Source organism: Mercenaria mercenaria, chromosome 4 (genome assembly GCF_021730395.1).
Source record: "Mercenaria mercenaria strain notata chromosome 4, MADL_Memer_1, whole genome shotgun sequence".
In the NCBI taxonomy this organism is placed as follows: domain Eukaryota; kingdom Metazoa; phylum Mollusca; class Bivalvia; order Venerida; family Veneridae; genus Mercenaria; species Mercenaria mercenaria.
In genome coordinates this window covers 90530529-90556177 of record NC_069364.1, presented here as the reverse complement: position 1 = coordinate 90556177, position 25649 = coordinate 90530529, and the positions used below count along the sequence as shown (strand labels likewise).

At 34.9% G+C, this 25649-nt stretch overlaps 1 protein-coding gene across 1 annotated transcript in view; it reads right to left on the bottom strand.

Moving 5' to 3' along the window:
• Nucleotides 1-4682: 4682 nt before the first annotated feature.
• Nucleotides 4683-25649, bottom strand: part of LOC123552414 (histone-binding protein RBBP4) — a 54021-nt gene continuing 33054 nt past the window's right edge. The window contains exons 8-14 of the mRNA XM_053542325.1: nucleotides 23793-23885; nucleotides 19539-19606; nucleotides 14506-14562; nucleotides 14032-14113; nucleotides 9115-9192; nucleotides 7217-7327; nucleotides 4683-5300 (exon numbers count right to left, since the gene is read on the bottom strand). Coding sequence (XP_053398300.1) covers nucleotides 5232-5300; nucleotides 7217-7327; nucleotides 9115-9192; nucleotides 14032-14113; nucleotides 14506-14562; nucleotides 19539-19606; nucleotides 23793-23885 — 558 coding nt within the window. The 3' untranslated portion in view covers nucleotides 4683-5231. The remainder of the gene's footprint in view (nucleotides 5301-7216; nucleotides 7328-9114; nucleotides 9193-14031; nucleotides 14114-14505; nucleotides 14563-19538; nucleotides 19607-23792; nucleotides 23886-25649) is intronic.

The window sequence follows — 25649 nt, the reverse complement described above, 5'->3', positions numbered from 1 at the left end:
ACGTGACCCAGTTTCGAACTTGACCTAGATATCATCAAGGTGAACATTCTGACCAATTTTCATGAAGATCTCATGAAAAATATGGCCTCTAGAGAGGTCACAAGGTTTTTCTATTTTTAGATCTACTGACCTAGTTTTTGACCGCACGTGACCCAGTTTCGAACTTGACCTAGATATCACCAAGATGAACATTCAGACCAACTTTCATAAAGATCCCATGAAAAATGTGACCTCTAGAGTGGTCACAAGCAAAAGTTTTCGCACGCACGCAGGCACGGACGACTGACACCACGCGATCACAAAAGCTCACCTTGTCACTTTGTGACAGGTGAGCTAAAAAGAGCTGAATACGGTCTGCGTATCACATGAATAAGGGTGTGATAAGAGTCTTTTATGTAGAGAAGTGCTTTTTAAAAGATTTTCCTTTATACAATTGTCGTCTGTATATGAAAAGGTTTCTTGCTTTGTGACTTATTCAGATTGCATATTAAAATGAGTACTTGTTTGCTTTGATACATTTGTTTTAAAAAAATTTTAACTGATTTATTATATATGAATATTTTTCTTTAGTATGGTATGCAAATATTGAACTCAGTTGAAATCAGTTTTATTATGTATATGCTATATAATGAATGAATCTCACTACACTGAAATGAAGGTACGATGCATACAGTTTATCTATGTGATATGACTACGGTCAAACTTTGCTTATGAAACAGAAATATTGAAATAATAACAATTGTATGTTTTGCTTGACCTTCACTTTTTTATAGGTATGACGTCATTGTCCAAAGAATCATGAATAGCGAATATGCATTTGTTAAAGCGGGATCAGTTGGCCTATTTTAGAAATTAATAAAAATGATAAATAAAAAAAATGCTTTAATTGATTTTTTCTCATGTATTCTAATCAAACTTGATTTGTAGCATTTTTATTAGGCCCGCAGCCACCTTTAGTTCAGCTGGGAATTTGACCCTTTTAGGGGCTGTAAGCTAAAACTAATAGAAATGCTTTATACAGGTTCATGAACAGCTTGGTGGATCTTTGTCATACTTGGTCTGGAGCATCATTACAAGGTCCTCTTCCAAATTTATTTATATAGGAACTTGGGCCCTATTAGGGACACATATAGCTAAAAAGTAGATATGCCTTCTTCAGCATTAACCACTAAAATGTAATGGATTATTTATCAAATCGATGTGTAACAATATCGAAGGTCTCCTGTATTTTGTTACAATGGGGATAGGGACCAATTTAGCTAAAAATATAAACACGTTTAAATGAACCTCTTCTCATGAACACGCTTCATGAATCTTCATCAAACTACTGCTGTAAATTATTCGTCAAAGGATAAACGAAACAAATTGCAACCCTACGAAACCTTTGCGAAAAATTAAAAGAAACCATTTAAATTGTTAAAGTGCGGTGTTTAGTTTTGCAATTTGAAAAATGTTAGATGAAAGATAAATGTTAGAATGAAAAGTTCATAAACTTCTTTCCTTATTACAATTCGCCGACCATCATTTTTAAAGATATTTCTTGTTTAACAGTACTGTTACAACTGTGTCACAATAAGGGTCGAAATTGTAAAACCTTCTGTAATTAACACATTAAGTATAAAAGTTCTGTTAAAATACAAGTCCAAGGTATGAGACCTTATACACTGACCCTTAACATAGCTTTGTAGTCTCAATCCAATAGTCCTAGTACTTAGAAAGATTTTAAGTTGCATGAACAACCTCAATATGAACTAAGTGAAGAAGGGGGTGTAATATCTGCTGATAACAATTGTCCTAGTTTATTGAACTATGGCCCAGTGACCCTCAATGCAATGATCCAAAAACGTGTGAAGTTTTCAATACAAAGCCTCCCCCCTCCCACCAAGTACTTGCAAAGGCAGAAAATTGTACACTGTACAAACATACGAATTTTGCGAGTATCAAGACATATAATTTTGTTAAAATACAAATTAAAGACTTCTAGGACCTGGACCTGTGACTATATTTACTGACCCTACAGACATGTGTGAAGTTTGAATCCAATTTATCAATTCTTTATTATGCATTTGAGAAAAGAAACTTTTACAAACTTTATTAGAGCAAGATATTTAGATGTTAGATTAATGGAGGTAAATACTTATGAAACAAATACTCATATTGCAACACTGTTATATATGTTTATATCTATACACGCACACTATACTGATTTTGAAAGCTTTGTAAATGTATATTGTATATACCCTGCATGGGCCGAAGGCCTTGAACAAATAAAGCATTGTCATTGTCATTGTCAATGCACTGCAGAGGTAGTGAACATTATGAATATTTTTACTCAAATTTCTAAGTTAACAAGAGCTGTCTGATGACAGCATGCTAGACTTTTCTCAGTTCTTGACTCTAAATTCGAGCTTTGCCACTAAAAACTTTAACCAAAAGACATGAAGTTTGAAAGCATATGGCCTAGCAGTTTCAGAGAAACCTGATAACATGTAAAACTTCTGTGAAGAGGACATCGACAAAGGGTGAATACAAAAGCTTGATCTGAAAAATTTCAAATAATCGAGCTAAAAAGGGTAATAATTTGAATTACTTTCAACCAATGGCTACCCGACTTGGTAGTTTCAGTAGGTTAAATGACCAGGAAGCCTCGAGTGAAGTTTCAATTCAGTACATGCAGTAGTCACTGAGAAGTGAACTTGCATGCAAATTTTAACAAAGATGTGATGAAGGCTTCACTGCCTGGGTGAATACAACAGCTCTCACCACTTTTCAAATACCCAAGCCGGTAAGTGGCAGCATTTCATCAGAATGAAACAATAATTATACATCATTATTCACAACTACCATGGGGAAGACATGTATCAGGTTTCATTCAGTTGCAGTGATAATAAGCACAACAAGAGGACCATGATGGTCCTGAATCGCTCACCTCTTTCCACATGACCCAGTTTTGAGTATGATGTCGTTTTTTCTATTATTTGACATAGTGACCTAGTTTTTGAGCTCATGTGACCAAGTTTTGATCTTGACCTAGATATTATCAAGATAAAAATTCTGACCAATTTTCATGAAGATCCATTGAAAAATATGGTCTCTAGAGAGGTCCCAAGGTTTTTTCTATTATTTGACCTATTGACCTAGTTTTCGAAGGTATGTGACCCTGTTTTGAAATTTATCTAGATGTCATCAAGGTGAAAATTCAAATCAATTTTCATGAAGATCCATTGAAAAATATGGCCTCTAGAGAGGTCAAAAGATTTTAATAATTTTAGACCTACTGACCTAGTTTTTGACCGCAGTTGACCCAGTTTCAAACTTGACCTAGATATCATCAAGATGAACATTCAGACCAACTTTCATACAGATCCCATGAAAAGTATGGCCTCTAGAGAGGTCACAAGTTTTTTTTTATTATTTGACCTACTGACCTACTTTTGTAAGGCACGTGACCCAGTTTCAAACTTGACCTAGATATCATAAAGGTGAACATTCTGACCAATTTATATGGAGATCCATTCACAAGTATGGCCTCTAGAGAGGTCACAAGGTTTTTCTATTTTTAGACCTAATGACCTAGTTTTTGGCGGCACGTGACCCACTTTCAAACTTGATCTAGAGATCATCAAGATGAACATTCAGACCAACTTTAATACAGATCCCATGAAAATTATGGCCTCTAGAGGTCACAAGGTTTTTCTATTATTTGACCTACTGACCTAGTTTTTGATGGCACATGACCCACTTTCGAACTTGACCTAGATATCATCAAGGTGAACATTCTGACCAATTTTCATGAAGATCTCATGAAATATATGGCCTCTAGAGAGGTCACAACGTTTTTCTATTTTTAGACCTACTGACCTAGTTTTTGACCGCACGTGACCCAGTTTCGAACTTGACCTAGATATCATCAAGATGAACATTCAGACCAAATTTCATACAGATCCCATGAAAAATATGGCCTTTAGAGAGGTCACAAAGTTTTTCTATTATTCGACCTACTGACCTAGTTTTAGACGGCACGTGACCCAGTTTCAAACTTGACCTAGATATCATCAAGGTGAACGTTCTGACCAATTTTCATGAAGATCTCATGAAATATATGGCCTCTAGAGAGGTCACAAGGTTTTTCTATTTTTAGACCTACTGACCTAGTTTTTGATGGCACGTGACCCAGTTTCGAACCTGACCTAGATATCATCAAGATGAACATTCTTACCAATTTTCATGAAGATCTTATGAAATATATGGCCTCTAGAGAGGTCACAAGGTTTTTCTATTTTTAGACCTACTGACCTAGTTTTTGAAGGCACGTGACCCAGTTTCGAATTTGACCTAGATATCATCAAGATGAACATTCTGACCAACTTTCATAAAGATCCCATGAAAAATGTGACCTCTAGAGTGGTCACAAGCAAGTTTACGGACGGGCAACGGACACCGCGCGATCACAAAAGCTCACCTTGTCACTTTGTGACAGGTGAGCTAAAAATGGATATAAGCGTTAAAAAGGTGTTTACAGGCCAAAGCAATGTACTGCAACAGATCTTGTGATTTTTGTCAATGAAAGCTAAACAAGTAAGAAGCCTCAAAATCCACTTGCAGAAACTTCAAATATCAGTTCTGAAGTTTTATGAAGAGATTTTGACCTGTTCTGACTGGATAAAGTAAACTAGGGAAAATTTGTTCAATTTCAGTGTATTTATTTACAGTTGCAGAAGCCATAGTAAAGTAACTCAAGTACAACATAAATTCCTTACAGAATCTAAATGTTTTTTTTATCATGATCCACTTATTTGCAAGTTTGGTCAACATAGCACATTCATGGCTTGATGAAAGATCGAGGACATAACTTTTTAGTCTGGCATACTGACAAAGTCTAACAGCCCACGCTTATCATTACACAGGTAGTATATACCAATATCCCAATCTTCTGACTTTTTTCAGCCGTAAATGGTTAAAATATACACTTTCCATTAATTTGATATATCACTTTAAAACGGGTTTACATTTCACCTTTAATGAATTTATATATGAACAAGTTTCAAACAGCGTTTGTAAGTTATGTCCATCTGTTAAAATGAGCATGCCATATATATGTCTATCTCCTTCTATCACTTAAGTCCACTTGAACATTTTCTTCTGGAAAACTGATCGAACAATTGTTTTACAAACAGACACGATCAATTTAAAAGTTCACATTAAATTAACAAGTACACAATTCTGGTGCATTACAAGGCTGTTTGTTCAAGGTCACCAGCTGGGGCATCAGGCTCTTCGTCATTGTAAATGTTCTCGGCCTGAAAAACAAAACAATATCAAAATGTTCAAGTCAGCTTTGACCACATCAACACTATGTACAATACAAGAGCTTGTCGAACACGAAATGTCCCCCTTGATGCATTCAGTAATTGCACAAGGAGCAGAAATTATTTGCTCACTGTAAACAAAAGTTCTACTGTTCTGGTTCAATGTGACATTGACCTTTGACCTATTGAACTCAAAATCAACTGGGGTCATCTGCTGGTCATGATCAACCTCCCTATTAAGTTTAGTGATCCTAGGCCCAAGCATTTTCAAGGTATCATCTGGAAAGGGTTGAACTGTTCCGAGTCAATGTGACCTTGATCTTTAGCCTACAGACCTCAAAATCTATAGGGGTCATATGCAGGTCATGATTAACCTCCCTATCAAGTTTCAAGATCCTAGGCCCAAGCGTTCTCAAGTTATTGTCTGGAAACGGTTAAAATGTTCCGGATCACTGTAACCTTGCCCTTTGACCTACTGACCATAAAATCAATAGGGGTCATCTGCTGGTCATGATGAACCTCTCTATCATCTTTCATGAACCTTGGCCCAAGCGTTCTCAAGTTATTGTCCAGAAACTGTTTAACTGTTCCTGGCCAATCTGACCTTGAACTTGACCAAATGACCTCGAAATCAATAGGGGTCATCTGCTGGTCATGATCAATCTCCCTATCAATTTTCCTGATCCTAGGTCCAAGCATTCTTGAGTTATCGCCCGTTTTACTGTTCCTGGTCACTGTGACCTTGAACTTTGACCTACTGACCTCAAAATCAATAGGGTCATTTGCTGGTCATGACCAACCTCCCTATCAACTTTCACGATCCTAGGCCCAAGCAATCTTGAGTTATCATCCAGAAACCACTTAACTGTTCCAGGTCACTGTGACCTTGAACTTGACATACTGACCTCTAAATCAATAGGGGTCATCTGCTGGTCATGACCAAGTGGCATCCTTGTCGATACAAAGCAATCTAAGTCCAAAACGAGGTCAAGGTCAAGGTCAAACTGAGGTCAGGTGATGTTTGAAGATGAGGAATGGTCACAGGTTACATCTGTTTTAGTATCAATTCATTCTTGTAAGAGGTATTGATGCTAGATGAAACGGTCCCATTTGGTTAACCAAGAAATGGCCCATATAAAGCAAACTAAGTCCAAAATGAGGTCAAGGTCAAACTGAGGTCAGGTGATGTCTGAACTTGAGGAATGGTCACAGGTTACATCTGCATTAGTATCAAGTCATTCTAGTAAGGGGTACTGATGCTAGACGAAACGGTCCCATTTGGTTAACCTCCTATGGACGGACAGGACAATCACTATATGCCTCCCGCATCAGTAGATGCAGGGGGCATAAAAATGTTTCTTAAGCAAAACCTCACATTTTTAACACTCAAATAAAGTTAGTTTTTCAATGACCTAAGAAATTTGTTAAGAGGGGCACCCAAGGAACACTCATACAAAATTACTAAATGTAAGTAGGCCAGCTGTTTCCAAGGATAATTTTTCTAAGTTTTTCCTTTTGGTTGCAATGTTAACCTGAAATCAGCATGGATACTACAAATTTTAAGAGGACGACCAAATAATCATTCTTACGAAGTTGTGGAAGTGTTCTTAAAAGAAAGCGTGGATGATGGTCAGATGATGGACGTCCAATCCTAAATTACCAGCCAAGTAAAAAACTTAGCCCAACTTCTTGAAATGATATATTTTTAAAAATTTTCACCAAGTATTTACTGGATAGAAACATCATATATAACTACAATTATTTTCCTTTCTTTAAATTTAACCTGCATCTTTTTGTTGTTTTTGCGTGTGTGGTGGTGGGGTAGTGACAGAGGGAGGAACTGACTCTGCCTGCCTCCACCCTCTTACTGCCCACATTTTATATGCTACTCCCACAGCTATACTTACCATTTGCCACACTTGCATGATGTTGTCCTCCGATACTGAACAGATTACCCAAGGTTCATTAGGATTCCAGGAGAAATCAGAAATCTTTGCTGTGTGCCCTCCATGGATAAACTAAAAATGGTACACTTTATTAGCAAATAAAATCATTTTGCCACAAATTCAATGTGACTGTCTTATGTGAGTTCGTTATCATCTTTGATCTAGCTATAATTTAATCCCACTGTCAGGATATAGTCGATCTAAAATCAAATTATATGTGATTATAATTAGCATATCAATACTTTAAAAAGTGAAGGCTAACAAAAGCATGAAAAGAAATTTTTAAAATACTAATCCTTTTCCCAAGGGGAAATTAGCATTCCTTCCTAGTAAAAATTCTGTTTTTGTGACTTTTGATTTTTTTTCCTTATTTAAAATAGTAACCTACGTCAGAAATTGGAGCGCTCCTACATAGATTTCATCAGCACAATCAAAATGTCAATCAGAGTAGAATGGAATTGCATTATGGAACAAACAGTCACATACCAAGTGAATGTTCACAGCAATCATAATTTTTTACTTTGAATTGTTAAGACTGACCATTTCACATGATAAAGCGATAGCCACTGAATCATAGTCTACAAAATGTAGTTGTTCAAATAGACCCATGTCTCAATACAAATACCCTTAGGCTGATATGTTTCCTGATCCATGCCACAATTTTGATTAATAGGACCAATGAAACTTAAAATATTATTGTACCCTAACAAGTTCAGGGTTTTGATAACAACCAATGCAATACTAATTTTCACCTTGGAGTTATAATAAGTTTGTTTTACAATAGTTCGGTGGCCATATCGCATCTCAGCGAGATGTCCAAACCATCTTAATACAGATCCTTACATGTAGCGTTTCTGTCTGTACACTTGAGGCTATAAATTGTTCATTGTGCGGTTGTACCACTGTTCCTGAATTAAATTTTATACATTATTTTACGGAACAATAAATCCGACACAAAAGTGCCTTACTATTGTATCATCTTCTGTAATTTGAGACTAAATTGCTAATTAAACAGACATACATCAAACACATCACATATGTACCTTCAATGATATTTGAAGTGATTAGAGAAATACCAGAAACTATGCATCTCCTTACAAGTAATTTATACTTCTTAGATAATCATTCAGGAGCTGCAACAGCCACTTGTTTATAGAAAACATTGCCTTCAATTTTGTTTGGAAGACACAACCAATCTGAGCGAAATTAATTTTTGTACCAAATCTAGTTAAGCAATGGTTCCTGTATCAAAATAAATTTGCTAAATTTCTATAATGAACTTGTCCATCTTTCAATTTGGACAGTAACCATTAACTATTAAAAGAGCACTACCAACAGCTAAACAGTCAGTACCTTGATAGACTGCATGGATGTGCGGCGATTCGTCAATTGGTAGCTAAGGACGATGTCAATCGTGTCCACATAAAGGTAAATAGACGTTGCATGTAGAAAGTTCATACAATCTACTACAACTACAGATCACTTGATAAGATAAACTGTTCCACAAAATGGCTCAAAAAATTCTATCATCAGAAAGCACTGATAAAAGGTCCACCCAAGGGTGCTACAGACCATGTTTAGTGAGACCAATTCAAATGGTCATTGAAGTATGTGTTTAAGTATTTCCACTTTTAGCTCGCACCCAAAACATAATGGAGACCTTTTGTACTAAACCGAGTGATGTCCATGCCAGGATGCTATAAACTAACTTTACTGAAATTCTGACCAGTAGCTTCAAGGATATTTCAGCATAAATGTTGACACAACATGCAGGACAAAGGACTATCCACCTTTACAAATAGCTCACCCTAAACAAAGTTCAGGAGAACTTAAAGAATATAAAGCTGAACTGCAATTACCTGGAATATTTCATCCTTGTGAGATTCAAATGAATGAAGTTTCAGTTTTAAATTTCTCAAGTCCCATAATGCAACAGTCTGGAGAAGAAAACAAAACCATCATATAATACAGATTACTGTACATTTTCTTTCCTGATAAACAATAATATTTTAATTTGAAATGATCTAAAGGTTTTTTAGTGTTTGCTTATCTTTCAGCATTTTGTTTCGTTTATTTGTCACTGATGTTAAGAAACGCTAACGTGCCTTATACTTCAGATGTTCAACACAATTTCAAGCAGTTGAAAGCAATAGCTTCAGACAATCAACACAATTTCTGAAGTTTCACACTTGAGTACTTTACCAGTTTCAGCATCAGACGTGGCTTCAAAGCTCAATTAATACTCAGGCAGCTCAACCCGATTTTTTAGTTAAGACAAAAGCTTCAGACAGCTAAACACAATATCAGCAGTTCTAACTAGTTGAACTGTGACAAAGAGAACATTAAGTGGTCTGAATTTCAAGTCTAAATTCATAAATTTCACTATATTAGTACCATAGTACAATCATGAAAATATCATATTCAGATACTGCATATTATGCTTAAACTATAAAAGTTACGCAATACTCAATCCTAACATGAACAGATTTGCTTTCCTGTTAGATCTAGAAGACTGAAAATTGTGTTATTAAGAAACAATTTACCTGTTGTGCTTCACATTTTTATCAGACGTCTTAGCTCAATGAACATAATACCACACAAAAGCAATATTTATTGGGTATGTCAAGGATATAGCATAATAATCCTTGATACATGTTAGAATCGTAATATTATAATCTCAGTGATTTGCTCTTGAATAAAATCATTGTTTGTATGCAGAATGTGCCACTGTGATAATTCCTTTGCATCGAGCCCCGCGACATATAATTTTAAAGTTTAAATTAGAAAGCAAGTGCCTAGTAAAATTATAGATTATGTGATTTACGGTATAAATGAAACTAAAATACATGAAAAAGTGAAAAATACCCGTATTTTCCTTTTCTTCTTTCAATTGAAAACCCCCTTTTGGGGGTCATGTTTTTCAAACCTGGTTTAAAAAAATTAAAAGGAGGGAAGAGACAAACAAAACTGGATTTTTGCGTTAAAACTTCATATTACACGAAATAAAAAAAAGATCCCGGTTAATAATTTAAATTTTACCCTTGTAACAAGGTAACCTACCTCCAAAAATATAAAGTTACCAAATAAACCCAAAACATGAACGATTTGTTTTTCGTTAAAGGAAGAAGACTGAAAATTGGTTTTTAAAAGAAAACAATTTATGTTTGTGCTTCACAATTATTATACAGAGTCATAGCTCATATGGAAATAAACCCACACAAAAAAGGCAAATATTTATTGGGTATTGTCAAGGATATACATAATAATCCTTGATAACATGTTAGAATCGAAATAATATATCTCAGTGATTTGCTCTTGAATAAAATCATTGTTTGTCATGCAGATGTGCCACTGTGATATAATTCCTTTGCATCTGACCCCCAAACTATGATTTTATTCAACAACAAATCACTGTTTGGAATACATTATTTCTTAATTAACATTTCTAATCAATTTACAAGTCTGTTGGATTGGACTGTCTAAAGTCTGTCCAAGGGATAACATTAATATATTAAAGTACTGACTTCACAACTGAATGTAAATAAGCAAAACTGCAGATGAAACTTGTAAATATTGTTCATGTAGTTCATGTAGAGTAGAAGCCCGGAACATCATTAGATAATAAGCATTGTCGCTTCTTAGGCCCATCTGAATTTGTTTTCCCAAATTGGTACTAAATTATCTTTATTTTGGTTATCATGAATTATCTTTCATTTATTCTATTCCATTTGTCATAATATTGGTATGTACATTCTGACATATATTATATTACTACTATTTACAGTTAAAATTCCTTATGATGGTTTGTACTTAAACAGATAAAAAATCACAGTTTTTTTAGCACAGTCTATGCAATATATACTTGCGTATGTACTATCAACTGCGTGTTTGGGCACAGTATCCATTGCTTGAATTAGACTAGTGTTACATTTACATAGTAAAAACAAGCAAATTCGATGAATTGGTATCCCCCGCCAAAAAGGTTTGTGGTGAGGAATGGCAAAAAGATATATCCGGCAAAAAGTTAAGGATGTTAATAAGAAGCAAATAATTTCATTAGTCAAAATCAATTTAACAGAAATGAATTAATATAAGTTTTCGCTGAAAACTTGTTTTCAGACCCTTTACATCATTTTGATTGTAAATGTTACTGTATATATTTATGTACATGATATATCTAATAAATACTGTTTAAACTAATTTAACAGAAAACAAATGTTTAATTAAAGAGTACATAATAAATGTATGATACTTTGATCCTGACTAAAGAATTTATTTTGAATGGGATATGCTTACTGTAATAAGCTTAGCTTTTAAAATTAAATGCAGTTAATTGAAATGTGAGCTTGAAGTTTAACTGGAACGAAATATTGTCTTTGAGTGGTTTGGCACCAGGTGTTGCTGTTTAACATGTACATTTAAACTTAAAAGAACAGATGTCCTTAAGAGAACACAGGTAAGATATCTTGAACATGGCTGAGGGCAAGGTTTGTGCAGTCACAACTTAACATGTTGAAGGTTTGAACATTAAAAAAAAACAAAAAAAAAAAAAAGAGGACACCGCCTTGCGGGTGCTGAACGCTCATCTATTTTTTTTGTATAATAGAAAATTGCCTACCCATGATTTTCTAAGTCTAAAAGGCCATCACTCTTGCAAAAAGCGGATAGAGTTATGTTCTTGATGTATTGCCCTTATGATGTGAAACTGTGCAGTTTTTAAGCATAGCTTGATAGTTTATGAGAAAAGTTGACTTAACATAATATTCAACCAAGAAAATTTTTCTAAGTCCAAATGGGGCAATAATTATTGCAAAGCAGGTGGAGTATGTTGCTTGCTGTCAGGTAGTTATGATGGGATCTAGAGTTGCAAGTTTTAACAATAGCTTTTGATAGTTTAAGAGAAAAAAGTTGACCCTTTAAACATAAAACTTCAACCAAGAATCTGATATTTTCTAGTCCAAAGGGGTCATAAATCTTGCAAAATAGCTAGGATGGGTCTATGTTTTTGCTGTACAGGGTCAGCTTATGTGGTGACAAGGATGCAAGTTTTAAAGCAATAGCTATAGTTAGGATAAAGCTGACCTAAACATAAAAACTTAACCAAGAAATGATTTTCTGAAGATCCATAAAGGCATAGTTCTTGCAAAAAGCAAGATGGAGTTATGTTTCTTGTGTACAGGGTTTTTATGATGGTGATCAGTATCCTAGTTTGCCCAACGGCAAAAGCTTTGATTGTTAGGAGAAAGTTGACCAAACATAAACATTAACTAAGAATCTATATTTCTATACAAAAGGGGCCATAATCTTGCAAAAAGCAAGAGGAGAGTTATGTTTCTTGCTATACGGTCAGTTAGATGGTGAACAAGTTTCAAGTTTCAAAGCAATAGCTTTGATAGTTTAGGGGAAGCTGACTAAACATAAATTAACAGGCAACGCCGACGCAGACAACCGTCAGTATGACAATAACTCATACATTTTCTTCAAGTAAATCAGTGAGCTAAAAAGGATGGAAATATATTATCTATAAGATCCATTGATACATTTAAAATTTTTAGGGGTTAGGGGTGCAGGGACGGGAGAGGAATAAAATTTCACATGTGATTATAGACTATGATTGAAATTAAAAATGAAAAAAAAATAAAAAAAAAAAAAAAATAAAAAGAAAAGAAAGGGTAAAGGTGAAGTTGGGGTGGGGGTGGGGCGATGGGGGGGGAGGGGCAGAGGTCATTTCAGTGGTGGCATGACTGGTGAGAGAAGTGAGGTGGGAAATGTACAACTGAAGGTTTGAAAAAATCTAAACTAAATGAAAAATAAAAAAAATTTTTTATTTGTGGTGGGTGGGAGGGTGGGGGGGTGTTTGAAGGGTGTGACCAAGGCAGTGGGTCATCAGGTGTGGTCGGCAACTTCACATGTTTATATAAATGTAGACAATTAAAGGCAATAACTCTGATGTTACAAAGAATCTTATAAAATTGTCGTGCAAACCACATTATAGTGCTCTAATCTAAAGTTTAGTTCTAGGTCAAATATATCAAAAGTTATGATGCGAATTGCATATTTATAGTACCCTATATGTTAACACTAGAACTTTAAGGCCACAACTGGTGTTACTTGGGCAGTCTACTCGAAACTTGACGGGCCGCTAGAACTATAGTGTGACAAGTATGAAGTTTTAATAATACTCCCAATTATTTCTAGATATGGATCCGGACAGACGAAATCGACGAAGGACAGACGGACAATGCCAACTATTCCTCCGATTTCGGGGGGATAACAGTTTATTGGTGGGTTTTTTTGTTTATTTTTTAAAGACATAATTATCTTCAGTATATAATCTGATATTACAAGTTTGACATAGCACCTATGCTTGGTTCAGATGGCCTGACATTTACAAATATCATCATAAATTTCTAAAAGGAACCTTTGTTCCCTAGCACGTCTTATCACCCTTGTTGTAATTACAGAATTTTACTGAAAGGGGACTGACACTTAGTTATGAATTTGACCGCCCTGACCCAGTGCGTAATTCAGCCTTGATTTGAAATGTGAAATTTGAGCTTCAATTTATGAGGAGTGCATTCCATGTGTCAATTATCTCTGTGACTGAAAGTATTTTTTCTTGTGTTAGATTGGCTCTAGCTTGAATATCTGTGTGTTCCCTTGTGTAGTTTGGTTCTACGTAGCCAAGTTTGGGAAGTTTACTTAGTTATTTCTAAGTTTGTACACTTCAATGACATCTGTTTTAAATATCCCTATACTCCTTAGAGTGGCATCACAAAAGTTGGGACGACACTGCGCGTACTCAATCCTTGTAATTCATGAAGCTCCTTGTGCTTGTGCACAAATCTGATGTAGCTTCTAACAGATTCATAATCACATACAATAACAGAAAGATGCTGAATTGATTAAGAGTGAATAGTAGGAAACGTTTTGAGTGAGTCTTTGCAGCATGTTGCTCATAGCGACCATAAAAGACAACACTTCCTGTTCCATTACCTATTCTCTGTATGCAACTCTGGCATTCTCTTGTTCATAGAGAGTCATGTGCTCGTTTGAGCTGTATTTACTGGCAAAGATTTCCAAAAATAGCATACAAGAATATGAAATCGTATGAATATTGTCGTTTGTCACTACGGATCTAGCTGCTTTAGGAGAAACAGTTTTTACTTATAAACAAATCAGTATATTCATTTACTGCTGAGCTGTTGCCAAGATGAATTTCATGTCATGGTGAAAAAGGGCAATATTACTTGCAGCAGGTATGTGATCCACCGTATGCTTGTTTACTGTATAGACGTGTATCCCAGCTAATAGAACACAATCAATGATTAAGCAGTTTTCATAGAATTTTAGAAATTCTGTGACTTCAACAGAGATGGCAAAAAATTTCATGGCTTTTTTGCCAAAACTTTATCAGAACCATTGTCATAGTTATACTTTTTCAAATTAATGTGAATTTCATTTCTTTCTTGGGATTAAATTTCGCAAATTGATATAACCACCAAGTTTATCACAATTTAACCTCGTACAGGGTAATTATGATGGTGAACAGGTGCAAGTATTTAAAGATGTTTGATCAGTTAGGAAAAAAGTGACTGGAAAATAAAACTTACCAAGAAATATTTAGCAAAGAATTCTAATGAACAGAAGATGGAGCATTTTCCCTTGAGTGTTGCTATACAGTGGAGGTACTGTATTCAGATATTTGTATCAATAATTGTTCGCATGTCTTATACATTTACAGGATATTAGATGAACTAATAGTGATACTGTTACATCAGGTACAGATATAATAGTGTGCACCTACTTTTAGACAATACAGAGCGAGTTATTTAAAAAATCAAGCGAGTTATTTTTAAACAAAAGGGGCTTATTAATTCTGAAAAATGCAGACTGAAGCATTAATTTTCTGTATACAGGGTCAGCTCTACATGCTGAAGAGCTTCAACGATGACGATTTATTGGTCAAACGTAGATTCACCTTATGTCGATAGTTCATGGAGAGAATGTCTGTCGAGAAAAGAAACCTTGGACGGTCACTCCCATCGGTTTCTTTTTCACGAAGAATTCACTCATAAACGTCTTTATAACAAAGAGTGCAGTCATTATTTTAAATTCTAAACAAAAACTAAAACTGAACACACAAATAGAAATACAATTGAAAACATAAATAATGGAATTTTTAACTGACCTCAAAATATTAGTTTACAGTAAACAAAATTGCACAGTTCTTGGAAAAATCATATCATTTCAAGTTTTATAAAGTACTTGAGAAAACTTTACAAGAGCTTCGTAGACAGAAGCTCGAATTCGAAATATTGTCCCAGGGCAGGAAAAAAATTACCTAAAAAAGGTTAAATATCAAAAGAGTTTTAAGTTCAAAAGGGGGAATTAATTGTGCAAAATGCTGCAGTTATGGGACTGTGCTTCAATAGTTTTATAACCCCTAAGGCACATGTGAAGTTCAATATATCTGGCCTTGTTTTGGAGATAGAAACTCGCATGTGAAACTGTAACCAAATTTCAGTCCAAAAGGGGCTAATTTGCCCAAAATACATGCAAGTTATGGAACTGATCCAGGAGTTAGTAAATTGCTTGAAAAAAAAAATAAGTTTCAAATCTATATTGCCTTTTATTACTGTTGTACTTGCACGCAAACTTTACCGAGAATTTGCTAAGTCCAAGGGGGCATATTTGGCCAAATGAGGTCAGAGTTTGGGACTTGCTGCTTCAAGTTTTTACCTATAGGCACATGTGAAGTTTCAATTTATATCTGCATAGTTTTGGAGATAATAACTTGCATTTAAAATTTAACCAAATTTTCGAAGTCTAAGGGGCATAATTTGATCAAAAACATGTCTAAATTATGGAAACTGTGACCAGGAGGTTGGTATTGATAGCAAAGCAAAAAATAGTTGTCAAATCTAATTGCCTTTGAAATAGCTTGTATGTTCTTAGGCAAAATACAAATAAGTTATGATGCAGAATTGCCAATTATAAGTCCCTTATTAGTTAACACTAGAAACTTCTAAGGGCCATAAATCTGAAGTGTTACTTGGCAATCTGACTGAAAATTGACGGGCGCAAGAACCCTATGGTGAATGTATATGAAGTTTTTAATAAATTCCCATCATTTCTAGTTGGCCCCGGGCAGACGGAAAGACGGACAGAAGGACAGAGGACAATGCCAAAACTATTTCCTCCCACTTTGCGGGGGGTAACAGTTTATTTGGGGGGTTTTTTTTTTTTTTTTTTTAAAAAAACATAATTTTTTCCAGTCTTAATCTGTTTAAAGTTGAGACTGACCCATGTTTGGGGTTTAGACTGGCCGCATTTAAAAAATATCAATCAATAAAATTCTAAAAAGGAAAATTTGTTCCAGACAGCTTTTCCCCCTTTATGTCAATATACAGAACTTTTACTGAAAGGGGCTGTAGCACTTTTGCTATGAATTTTGACCGCCCCGCCGTGCTTATTCGCCTTTATTTGAAACTGGAAGTTGGAGCTTAATTTTATGGAGGGGAGTGCATTCCATGTGTCAATTATCTGTGACTGAAAATATTTTTTTTGGTTAAATTTGGGTCTAGGTTTAATTTAAATTTTTGTGTGTTCCCCTTGTGTAGTTTAGTTTAACAGTTAGCAAGTTTGTGGGTTTTACTAGTTCTTTTTTAAGTTTGTACACATCAATGACATTGCTCTAGTTCTCTTACTCTATGGTTGGATTTCCCCGTTGGTTTCCCGTCGCTTTTTCTAATCCTTGTAATTTATGAAGAAACCTTGTGCTTGTGCACAAAAGAGTGCTTTAACAGATTCTAATCACAAACAATAAAGAAAGTGCGAATGATTAAGGGAATAGTAGGAAGTTTTTAGTGGTCTTTGCAGCTGTTTCTATAGCGACCATAAAAAACCTTCCTGTTCCTTTTCCATTTCTGTATGCAACTTGGCCCTTCTTTGTTCATAGAGGTCAGTCTGTTTGGCTGTATTTACTGGGAAAGATTTCCAAAAATAGCATCAAAAATATGAAATCGTTTTTGAATATTGTGTTTGTCACACGGATCGTGCTTTGGAGAAACGTTTTTTTTATAAACAAATACACCGAAACATCTTTACTGCTGACCCGTTTGCCAAGAGAATTCATGATGGGGAACGAGGGCAATTTACTTTAGCTGTATGGCATCACCGTATAATTTGGTTTATGGTATTATTTTATCGTGTTTCCCCCTAAAAAACACACATTCCCCTTGATTTAAACCCTATTTTTTAGAATTTTAAAAAAATTCGTGATTAACAGAGATGGCAAAAAATTTCATGGCTTTTTCCCCAAAAATTTATAGAAAAAATTGTCATAGTTATCTTTTTCAAATTAATGTAATTTTTTTTTTTTGGATTAAATTTCGAAATTTATATAACCCCAAGTTTTCCAATTAACCCCACAGAAAATGCACGGGGAAAATTTGTGATTCGTGGAAACCCGGAAAAAGTAATTTAGCAAGAATTTAAAGAAAGGAAAGGAGCATCTTCCTCTGAGGGTTGTATCAGTGGAGGAACGTATTTAAGTAAATTTTATTAAAATTTTTGCATTTGTCTTATAATTTTACAGGAAAATTAGATGAAAAAAAAAAGTGTATACTGTTAAACGGTAGTATAAAAGTGTGCAACTACTTTTTTTTACCCAAACAGAGCGAGTTATTTTTTTAAAAAAATGTGGGGTTTTTATTCCTGAAGACCAAAGCGATGAAGCAAAAATTTTTGAAAAAAAGAAAAAGCTCTAATGGAAAGAGCATCAACACGATTGACTCTTATTTGGGCAAAAGAGATTTCACACTATTCAATAGGTCCCTGAAAAAGAATTTTTTCGGAAAAAAAAACCTTGGTCGGTCACTCCCTATCGGTTTCTTTTTTACGAAGAATTCATTCAAAATCTATCTATACAAAAGAGTGCAAGTATTAATTTTAAATTCAAACAAAAACTAAAAAAAACACCAAATAGAAAACAATTGAAAACTAAATAAGGAATTTTAACTGACCCCAAAAATTTTGTTTACAGTAAACAAAATTGCCCCGTTTTTGGCATAAAATTATATTTTCAAAATTTTAAAATAACAGAAAACTTAAAAAACTGTCCGTATGACGCCAAACTGACTTTGAAATATTTCCCCGAGGGAGGAAAAATTTCCAAAAAGGTTAAATATAAAAGAGTTTTAAGTTCAAAAGGGGGAAATTTTACCAAAAGTAGCAGTTATGGGGCTTGTGCTACAATAGTTTTATAACCCCAGGCCCCTGTGAAATTTAATTTTAATTTGCATTTGTTTTGGAGATAGAAACTGCATGTAAAACTTTAACCAGAAATTTCAAAGTCAAAAGGGGCATAAATTTCCCAAAATACATCCCGAGTTTTGAACTTTATCCCGTGAGGTTAGTAATGATCTTGAAAAAAAAAAATAAGTTTCAAAAACATAGCCTTTGTAATAGCTGTTGTACTTGCACGCAAAACTTTAACCGAAATTTTCTAAGTCCAAAAGGGGGCTAATTTGGCCAAAAATGAAGGGCAGAGTTATGGGACTTGTGCATCAACTGTTTTTAACCCCTAAGGCACTGTAAGTTTCAATTTAAAAACTGCATTTTTTTTGGAGATAATAACTTGATTTTTTAAAAATTTAAACCAAAATTTTCGAAGTCTAAAAGGGGGATTTAATTGATCAAAAAACATGCGAGTTATGGAATTGACCCAGTGAGGTTGGTAATTGATCTAGAAAAAGAAAAAATAAGTTTCAAATCTATATGCCTTTTAGAAATAGCTGTATGTACTTGCACGCAAAACTTTAACCAGAATTTTCTAAGTCCGAAAGGGGGCATAATTTGGCCAAAATGAAAGTCAGAGTTATGGGACTTGCTGTTATCAACTAGTTTTTTAACCCCGAAGACACATGTGAAGTTTCAAATCAATATCTGCATTAGTTATGGAGATAGTAACTTGCATGTAAAACTTTAACCAAAATTTTCTAAGCCCAAAAGGTGGCATAATTTGCTCAAAATACATGTCAGAGTTATGGGACTTGACCCAGAGAGGTTGGTAATTGATCTAGAAAAAGAAAAAATAAGTTTCAAAGCTATATGCCTTTAATTGATGGCTGTATGTACTTGCATGCAAAAACTTAACCAAGGTGTGACGCCGACGCCAGGGTGAGTAGAATAGCTAGACTATTCTTCGAATAGTCGAGCTAAAAATGCTTAAATGAGCAAAGTAAATGTTAAAATCACTGATTTTGACTTCACTACTTACATCATTAGTTTCTGGTCATCAGCTACTGATCCGAATAAACTCTCATGTAATAAATGCCATGCAACATCCTGAAGAGAAAACAAGAGGGTCATTGACCCTAAAGCGCTCACCAGTATAAAAGGCTTCAAGTGTGTTTGTGTAAAATAATGGTACAAGTACAGAGTTAGAATTGTATAAATATCAAGGCTCTAGCTATTACTGATTCAGAGAAGAACATATTCAAAGTATCTTTTACCTCAGCCTATATTATATACATGTCACACACATGGGCACGGCCATTTTTGAACCTAGGGCAATAATTTGAACAATTACTGTAGACAGTCAAGCCCTGATATCACACGTAAAATATCCAAGAAACATTTGTGTAAAATTATTTTGAAATTGGGCGTGCTGTTTCTGGTAAGAACATTTTTAAAGTTTTCAATATATCAATATAGGGAAAAAGTGACAACTCCCCCTGGTGGCCATGTTTTATGACAAATCAAAATAATTTGAACAATCTTGGCAGAAGATTACTCAAGGACCATTTGTGTGAAGTTATTCTAAAATCAGGACAGCAGTTTCAAACAAGAAGATTTAGGAGAGGACCTTGTATGACACTACAGACCAAGTTTGATGAGATCAATCCAGTCATTCATGATGAGAAGTTGTTAAAGGTTGTTTTTTTTATTTTTATCTATTTTTAGTTTTAAAAGGGACCAAGTGCCCCCATCTGAACAAACTTGAGATAGCACCTTGCCAGGATGCTACAGACCAAATTCAGTGTAGTTTCAGAGAAGCTGTTTCGGTAAAACTGTTGGTACGATCCATCTGTACCAAAAGGTCACCTCGATTCAGGTGATAACAAAGTAGGTTAGATAAAAACTTTTCCCATTATTGTTAGTCATCTCAGGCAAGCACATGTTACTCCAGAAAAATTAACATGTGCATATGAATCTATATAGATTTAAAGTGGAAATTATCACATGTCTGTTAATCAAATGAATCATGGTTTTTACCCTTTTTAGGACCTTTGTAGATTTGTGACTCAGTACTAAGTTTAATGGCATTTTTCACATTAATTAGGTCAGATAAAAAAATCTGGGTTAGATAAATGCTGATGACTCAAAATAAAATCTGAAAGTAAACTCTGCTAGCAGGATTACCTTTTTTCCCCTAATTTCCAATCTAAATTTCTCAAGGCCTATAAATGCTAACAGGGTTGTGTTTATTTTGTATTATTTTCAAATTATAAATATAACTTACATCCATAAAGGGGAATATTTATATGGGTGTCAAAAAATGAAAATTCTGAAAATTCTTTTAGCTGGGGTCAAAGTGGATGGGCAGGACTCCAGTTGGGTCTGGGGCCCAAGCCCTGACAGGACAACCAGTAGGAAAAAAGCTCCTGGAAGCAACTGGACTTGTGCTATTTCTACCTATGTAATTTGTATTTCCAACTAAGTAATCAAAGAATTATTTGACTTGTAATTGATCATGGGGTATGAAAACAAGCACGGAATCATGTTTTTTCCCCAGCTATTCTACATATATGAATTACAATATAGATCTTTCAACCACTCCCATTGCCTTTTATTCTTCATAAAGCTTTATATTTTGGTATCTGTATCAATCATTTCATACCTCATGTTTTCAAAATTTACATTTAAGCAAGACCAAGGTAAATTCAACAAAATAGCCGTCTTCTGTTTTTATTGTTGTAACAAAGGTAGGAATAAACTAGAGCTATCACTGAAGGTAATGAATGTACACACCCCACCAACCCCTCCGCATGCACTGTCATTGTACATTGCAATTTGACGCACACAAGATTGCATAACTATGTGGACTGTATGTATATAGTATTTAACAAAAATCAAAGTCCCATAACTCTGCAGAATATTTTTCTGAAAGAACCTAACATGCACCATGCACAATTCTAACACGTTCCGATTCATTTTCCTATTAAACAAAGAAGGCAGAAAACAGTGAATTATAATACAACAAATCACTGTTCTGACGTCACAATTATTATGACATGGAGTCAAACGGCATAGCGGTGCGCTGGAAAAGAAACCGATTGAAAACGGGCACATATTTAATGAATGTCATCAAGGATGTACTTAAAAATCCTTGGTAACGTGTTAGAATCGAAATAATATATCTCATTTAGTGATTTGCTCTTGAATAAATCATTGTTTGTCGTTCAGATGCGTGTTATTATATCATGAGGGCTGTGCCCTCGTGATATAATTCCTTCGTATCTGAACTCCAAACAATGATTTATTCAACGACAAATCACTGGATGAGATATATTATTTTTAAGTAAAGTTGGTACTGATCACTTGCGTTAAGTTTCATTTAATTGTCTGCAACTATTTGGGAGATTAGGCGCGCACAAAATTGCATATGCAGACTCTATGTATATAGTATAGTAACAAAAACCAAAGTCCCATAACTCTGCAGAATATGTATCTAAAAACGTAACATGCACCATGCACAACTAGGGTTGGTACTGATCACTTGTGTGAAGTTTTATTAAATTGTGTGCAAGGGTTCAGGACAGGCTTGGGGTAATCGAATACAGTAACTTTAATCACCTGTAATTGATTACTCAAATACAAATATTCAAATGTATTTGATTACTCACCTCAATCTGATTACATGTAATTTAATAAATTACAGTGAATTTTCTGCCTTTAATTATGATTACTTTTGATTACTGTCTGATTACTGAAGGAATAGTATGACAGCAGGGTATAAATATTTAAATTCATAACACAAGTGATTGTCTAATATATGCTTGCTTCACTTCATCTGGAGAATATTCCTAATAAATTCAATGTATTCAAAAACATTTCAGTTCATTAATATCCCTAAATAATTGAGAGGTATGATAAATGCATTTTGCCATCTTATTAATCTTAACTTATTAAGGATCAATAACCCACTGTATCACCTACATTATGTACAGTAGGTTCAGGTATTATGTACAGGTGAGAAAACAAGACATTTAGCAGTTAATATACCAACAATTACACGATGCCCCTGGGTAATGCAAACATGACACGCCTGAATTGAAATCAAAATGTAATTATTAGATTAAGGCTAATTTATCCTTTAAAATGCACTGAGATTTTTGTGAGCAGTCCCTTCAGGAGATTAGGGGTGCACAAGATTGCATATGCAGACTGTATGTATGTAGTATATTAACAAAAAACAAAGTTCCATTACTGCGCAGAATTTTTTTCTGAAAGAACCCAACATGAGGGTTACTACTGATCACTTGTGTGAAGTTTCATTAAATTGTGTGCCTGGGTTCAGGAGATTTAGCCCGCACAAGACTGCATATGCAGACTCATGTATATAGAATAGTAACAAAAAACAAAGTCCTGTAACTCTGCAATCTTTTTTCTGAAAGAACCTAACAGGCATCATGCACAACTACTGTTGTTACTGATCACCTGTGTGAAGTTTCATTAAATTGTGTCAAGGGCATGAGGAGAGATGGTGCACACAAGATTGTGACTACAGACAGACAGACAGACAGACAACCTGAAACCAGTATACCCCCCTCTTACAACTTTGTTGTTCGGGGGGTACAATAACTGGATTCCGGAATTAATACTGTACTCCAACCAAAAAGTATGGTAATGTTGAAACATATCTATGACACAGGAACTAAAGGTCATCTATACTTTTCCATGGCACACTGTTAAATATCACGTCAGAGGCTATTTTCAGCAAACTGAGTTTGTAAATGCTACACTTATCATCATTTACCAAGTTCCCCTTCCCCATCGCAACAAATATACACAATTTGGAAAAATGACCTCTGAGGGGCTTTCAAAATATAGAAATCTGTCACAAAATGGTATACTTTGACCAATGTATTTATTTGTGATCAGAGGGATGCTATGTAAATATACTAATAGAAGAATTTTAACCTCATACTCTGGAATATTATTATATTTCATAATACTTTGCAAAATTACACATTTAGCGGATCTACTCATCGGCACCAAGAAATAGAGCTACACTATTTGAGCTACCATTTTACATATTTGACACACAATAAATCAAAACAATGCAAACGGGAACTTGCTCTTAAAATCACTCAGAATTGGGTAATATGCTGTAAGAATAACTCAATCAGGCTATGCCCTTATGTAATTAATCTGGAGATTAAAACACAGTTTGACTGTATTTTATTTTTCCATCAAACAGCCCTAATACTATACAAGTGACAAAGAACAGAATGTTGTGACTTTTTACCTCTACTACAGATGTATGTCCTGTGAAGATGGTGAATGCGTCTATAACTCTTCCTTCCTTGGGATTTGTGTTAATGTCCCATAAACATATTGTCTAAAAAAGGAAAACAATCAAGTAACATATTGTGAAAAACAAATGTTTAGAATTTGGCCCAAGGAATCCAAACATGACACTGGGTCGTGAGTTTATGCTACATGTAAAAGGTGTTTGCACTTTGGGAGTAAATAAAGGTTTTCCTGTAACTCTATGCAAAGGTTTGATACAAGCTGCTACCAACAATTTGGCCCTACTGTGAATGACTGAATAACTTTGCAGATAAGTTGTGAAAACACATTAATTCAGGAACTGCCTAAATTGTCCACCTGCCATCTTGTAGAATAACCGTATTATACCAATATTATCAGAATCAGGGCTTCGGATATTTGCCGGTTTGTCGGTTTTGGACCGATTTTTGACTTTTCAGACCGATTCGTGAAGTGAAAAAACGAAAAAAATCGGTCCCGTAAAAATGGAGAAAAGTATAAATTTCGGTCTGATATCTCAATACACGATCACCTGCCAAGTAGGAAATTGTTGGTCGCACCTTCAGATAATCAATAAACGTGTCAATTGGTCCGACTGTCACTCTGATAATTGGTCCGTAATTAGGGCGTGACGCAATCAGTGCTCGCGCGGCACATCCTTTAATGTTTGCAGACAGCCGACTGCGGTGTATTAAACATTTTTGACTGGTTCCTAAGTTATGGACGTCCAATCATTCGACGGGGACACCTTTAATGTTGCAAACCGACGGGTGTTTAAACATTAGCTGTTTAGTTCGACTGGACAAAAATTCGCGTGGATCACTTCTTATTATTTAGATATCACGATGTTATTTCAAAAGCTGTTTGATCAGTAACAAACAAATGGTGCTGCATTTAATCAATGGCATAATAAAATTGTACATTATAGGTCTTTGATTAAGAGACATCACACGAAACCGATAAAAAAATTTTTATAATTACTTGATTTGAAAAAATTACATGATTCATTTGTTGGGCTCAGTTGAAACAATGCAGAAAATCGTCTTTGCAACCCGACTGTACAAAAAGAAAAAAATGGACGGGCAACCACGAATGATAAAGAAAACCGGAGTGGCACTGTTTATCAAATCGGTCTTTTGAAAAACGTTTCAAAATGAAATTTTGTTTACATCAGAAGAGAACATATAACTTTATAAAATGTAGTTGCTTATTGAAGTACAACGTAAGTGAAATGAAATATCCGTGGCCAACCCGCGTGACGTTTTGGTACTATACATGCAGGAAATTCGATCTCAGCATTCAAATAACGTACACATTCGGTCCGCGGCAGAATATTTTTTAAATACTGAGGCTGTTTAGCAGAGAATATGTGTCGTGTAACTCACTTTGACGCATTGTATTTTATAGAACTCCGTCAAAGAATGAGGAAACATCACAAAGTATCTGCCGTGTATACGGTATCGAAGTCACGTGCGTTGGCTTTTAGACTAGTTACGCACACGGTGTCAATGCCTCGTATTATCTCGGAAAAACATCGAATTTTAAACAAAGTAACGATCACACATAACACTGATTAACTGTCTTCATTGTATGGTAACGCGCGGTGACTGGAAACTCAGTTTTAATGCATGACATGCTTATTTCTTTACCCTATCACGTTTTACAAAATATGTAATATTGGGAATGCGGTGGGTGGGGTAGCGCCGATGTCAGGATTTTCGTTTCGGACCGATTGAGTTATCAAAATATCCGGAGCCCTGATCAGAATGATTTGCACGAAGTTCATGTTGGAGGAAAAAGTAGGTCACTAGGTTGTGGTGGGTCTTTAACTGGA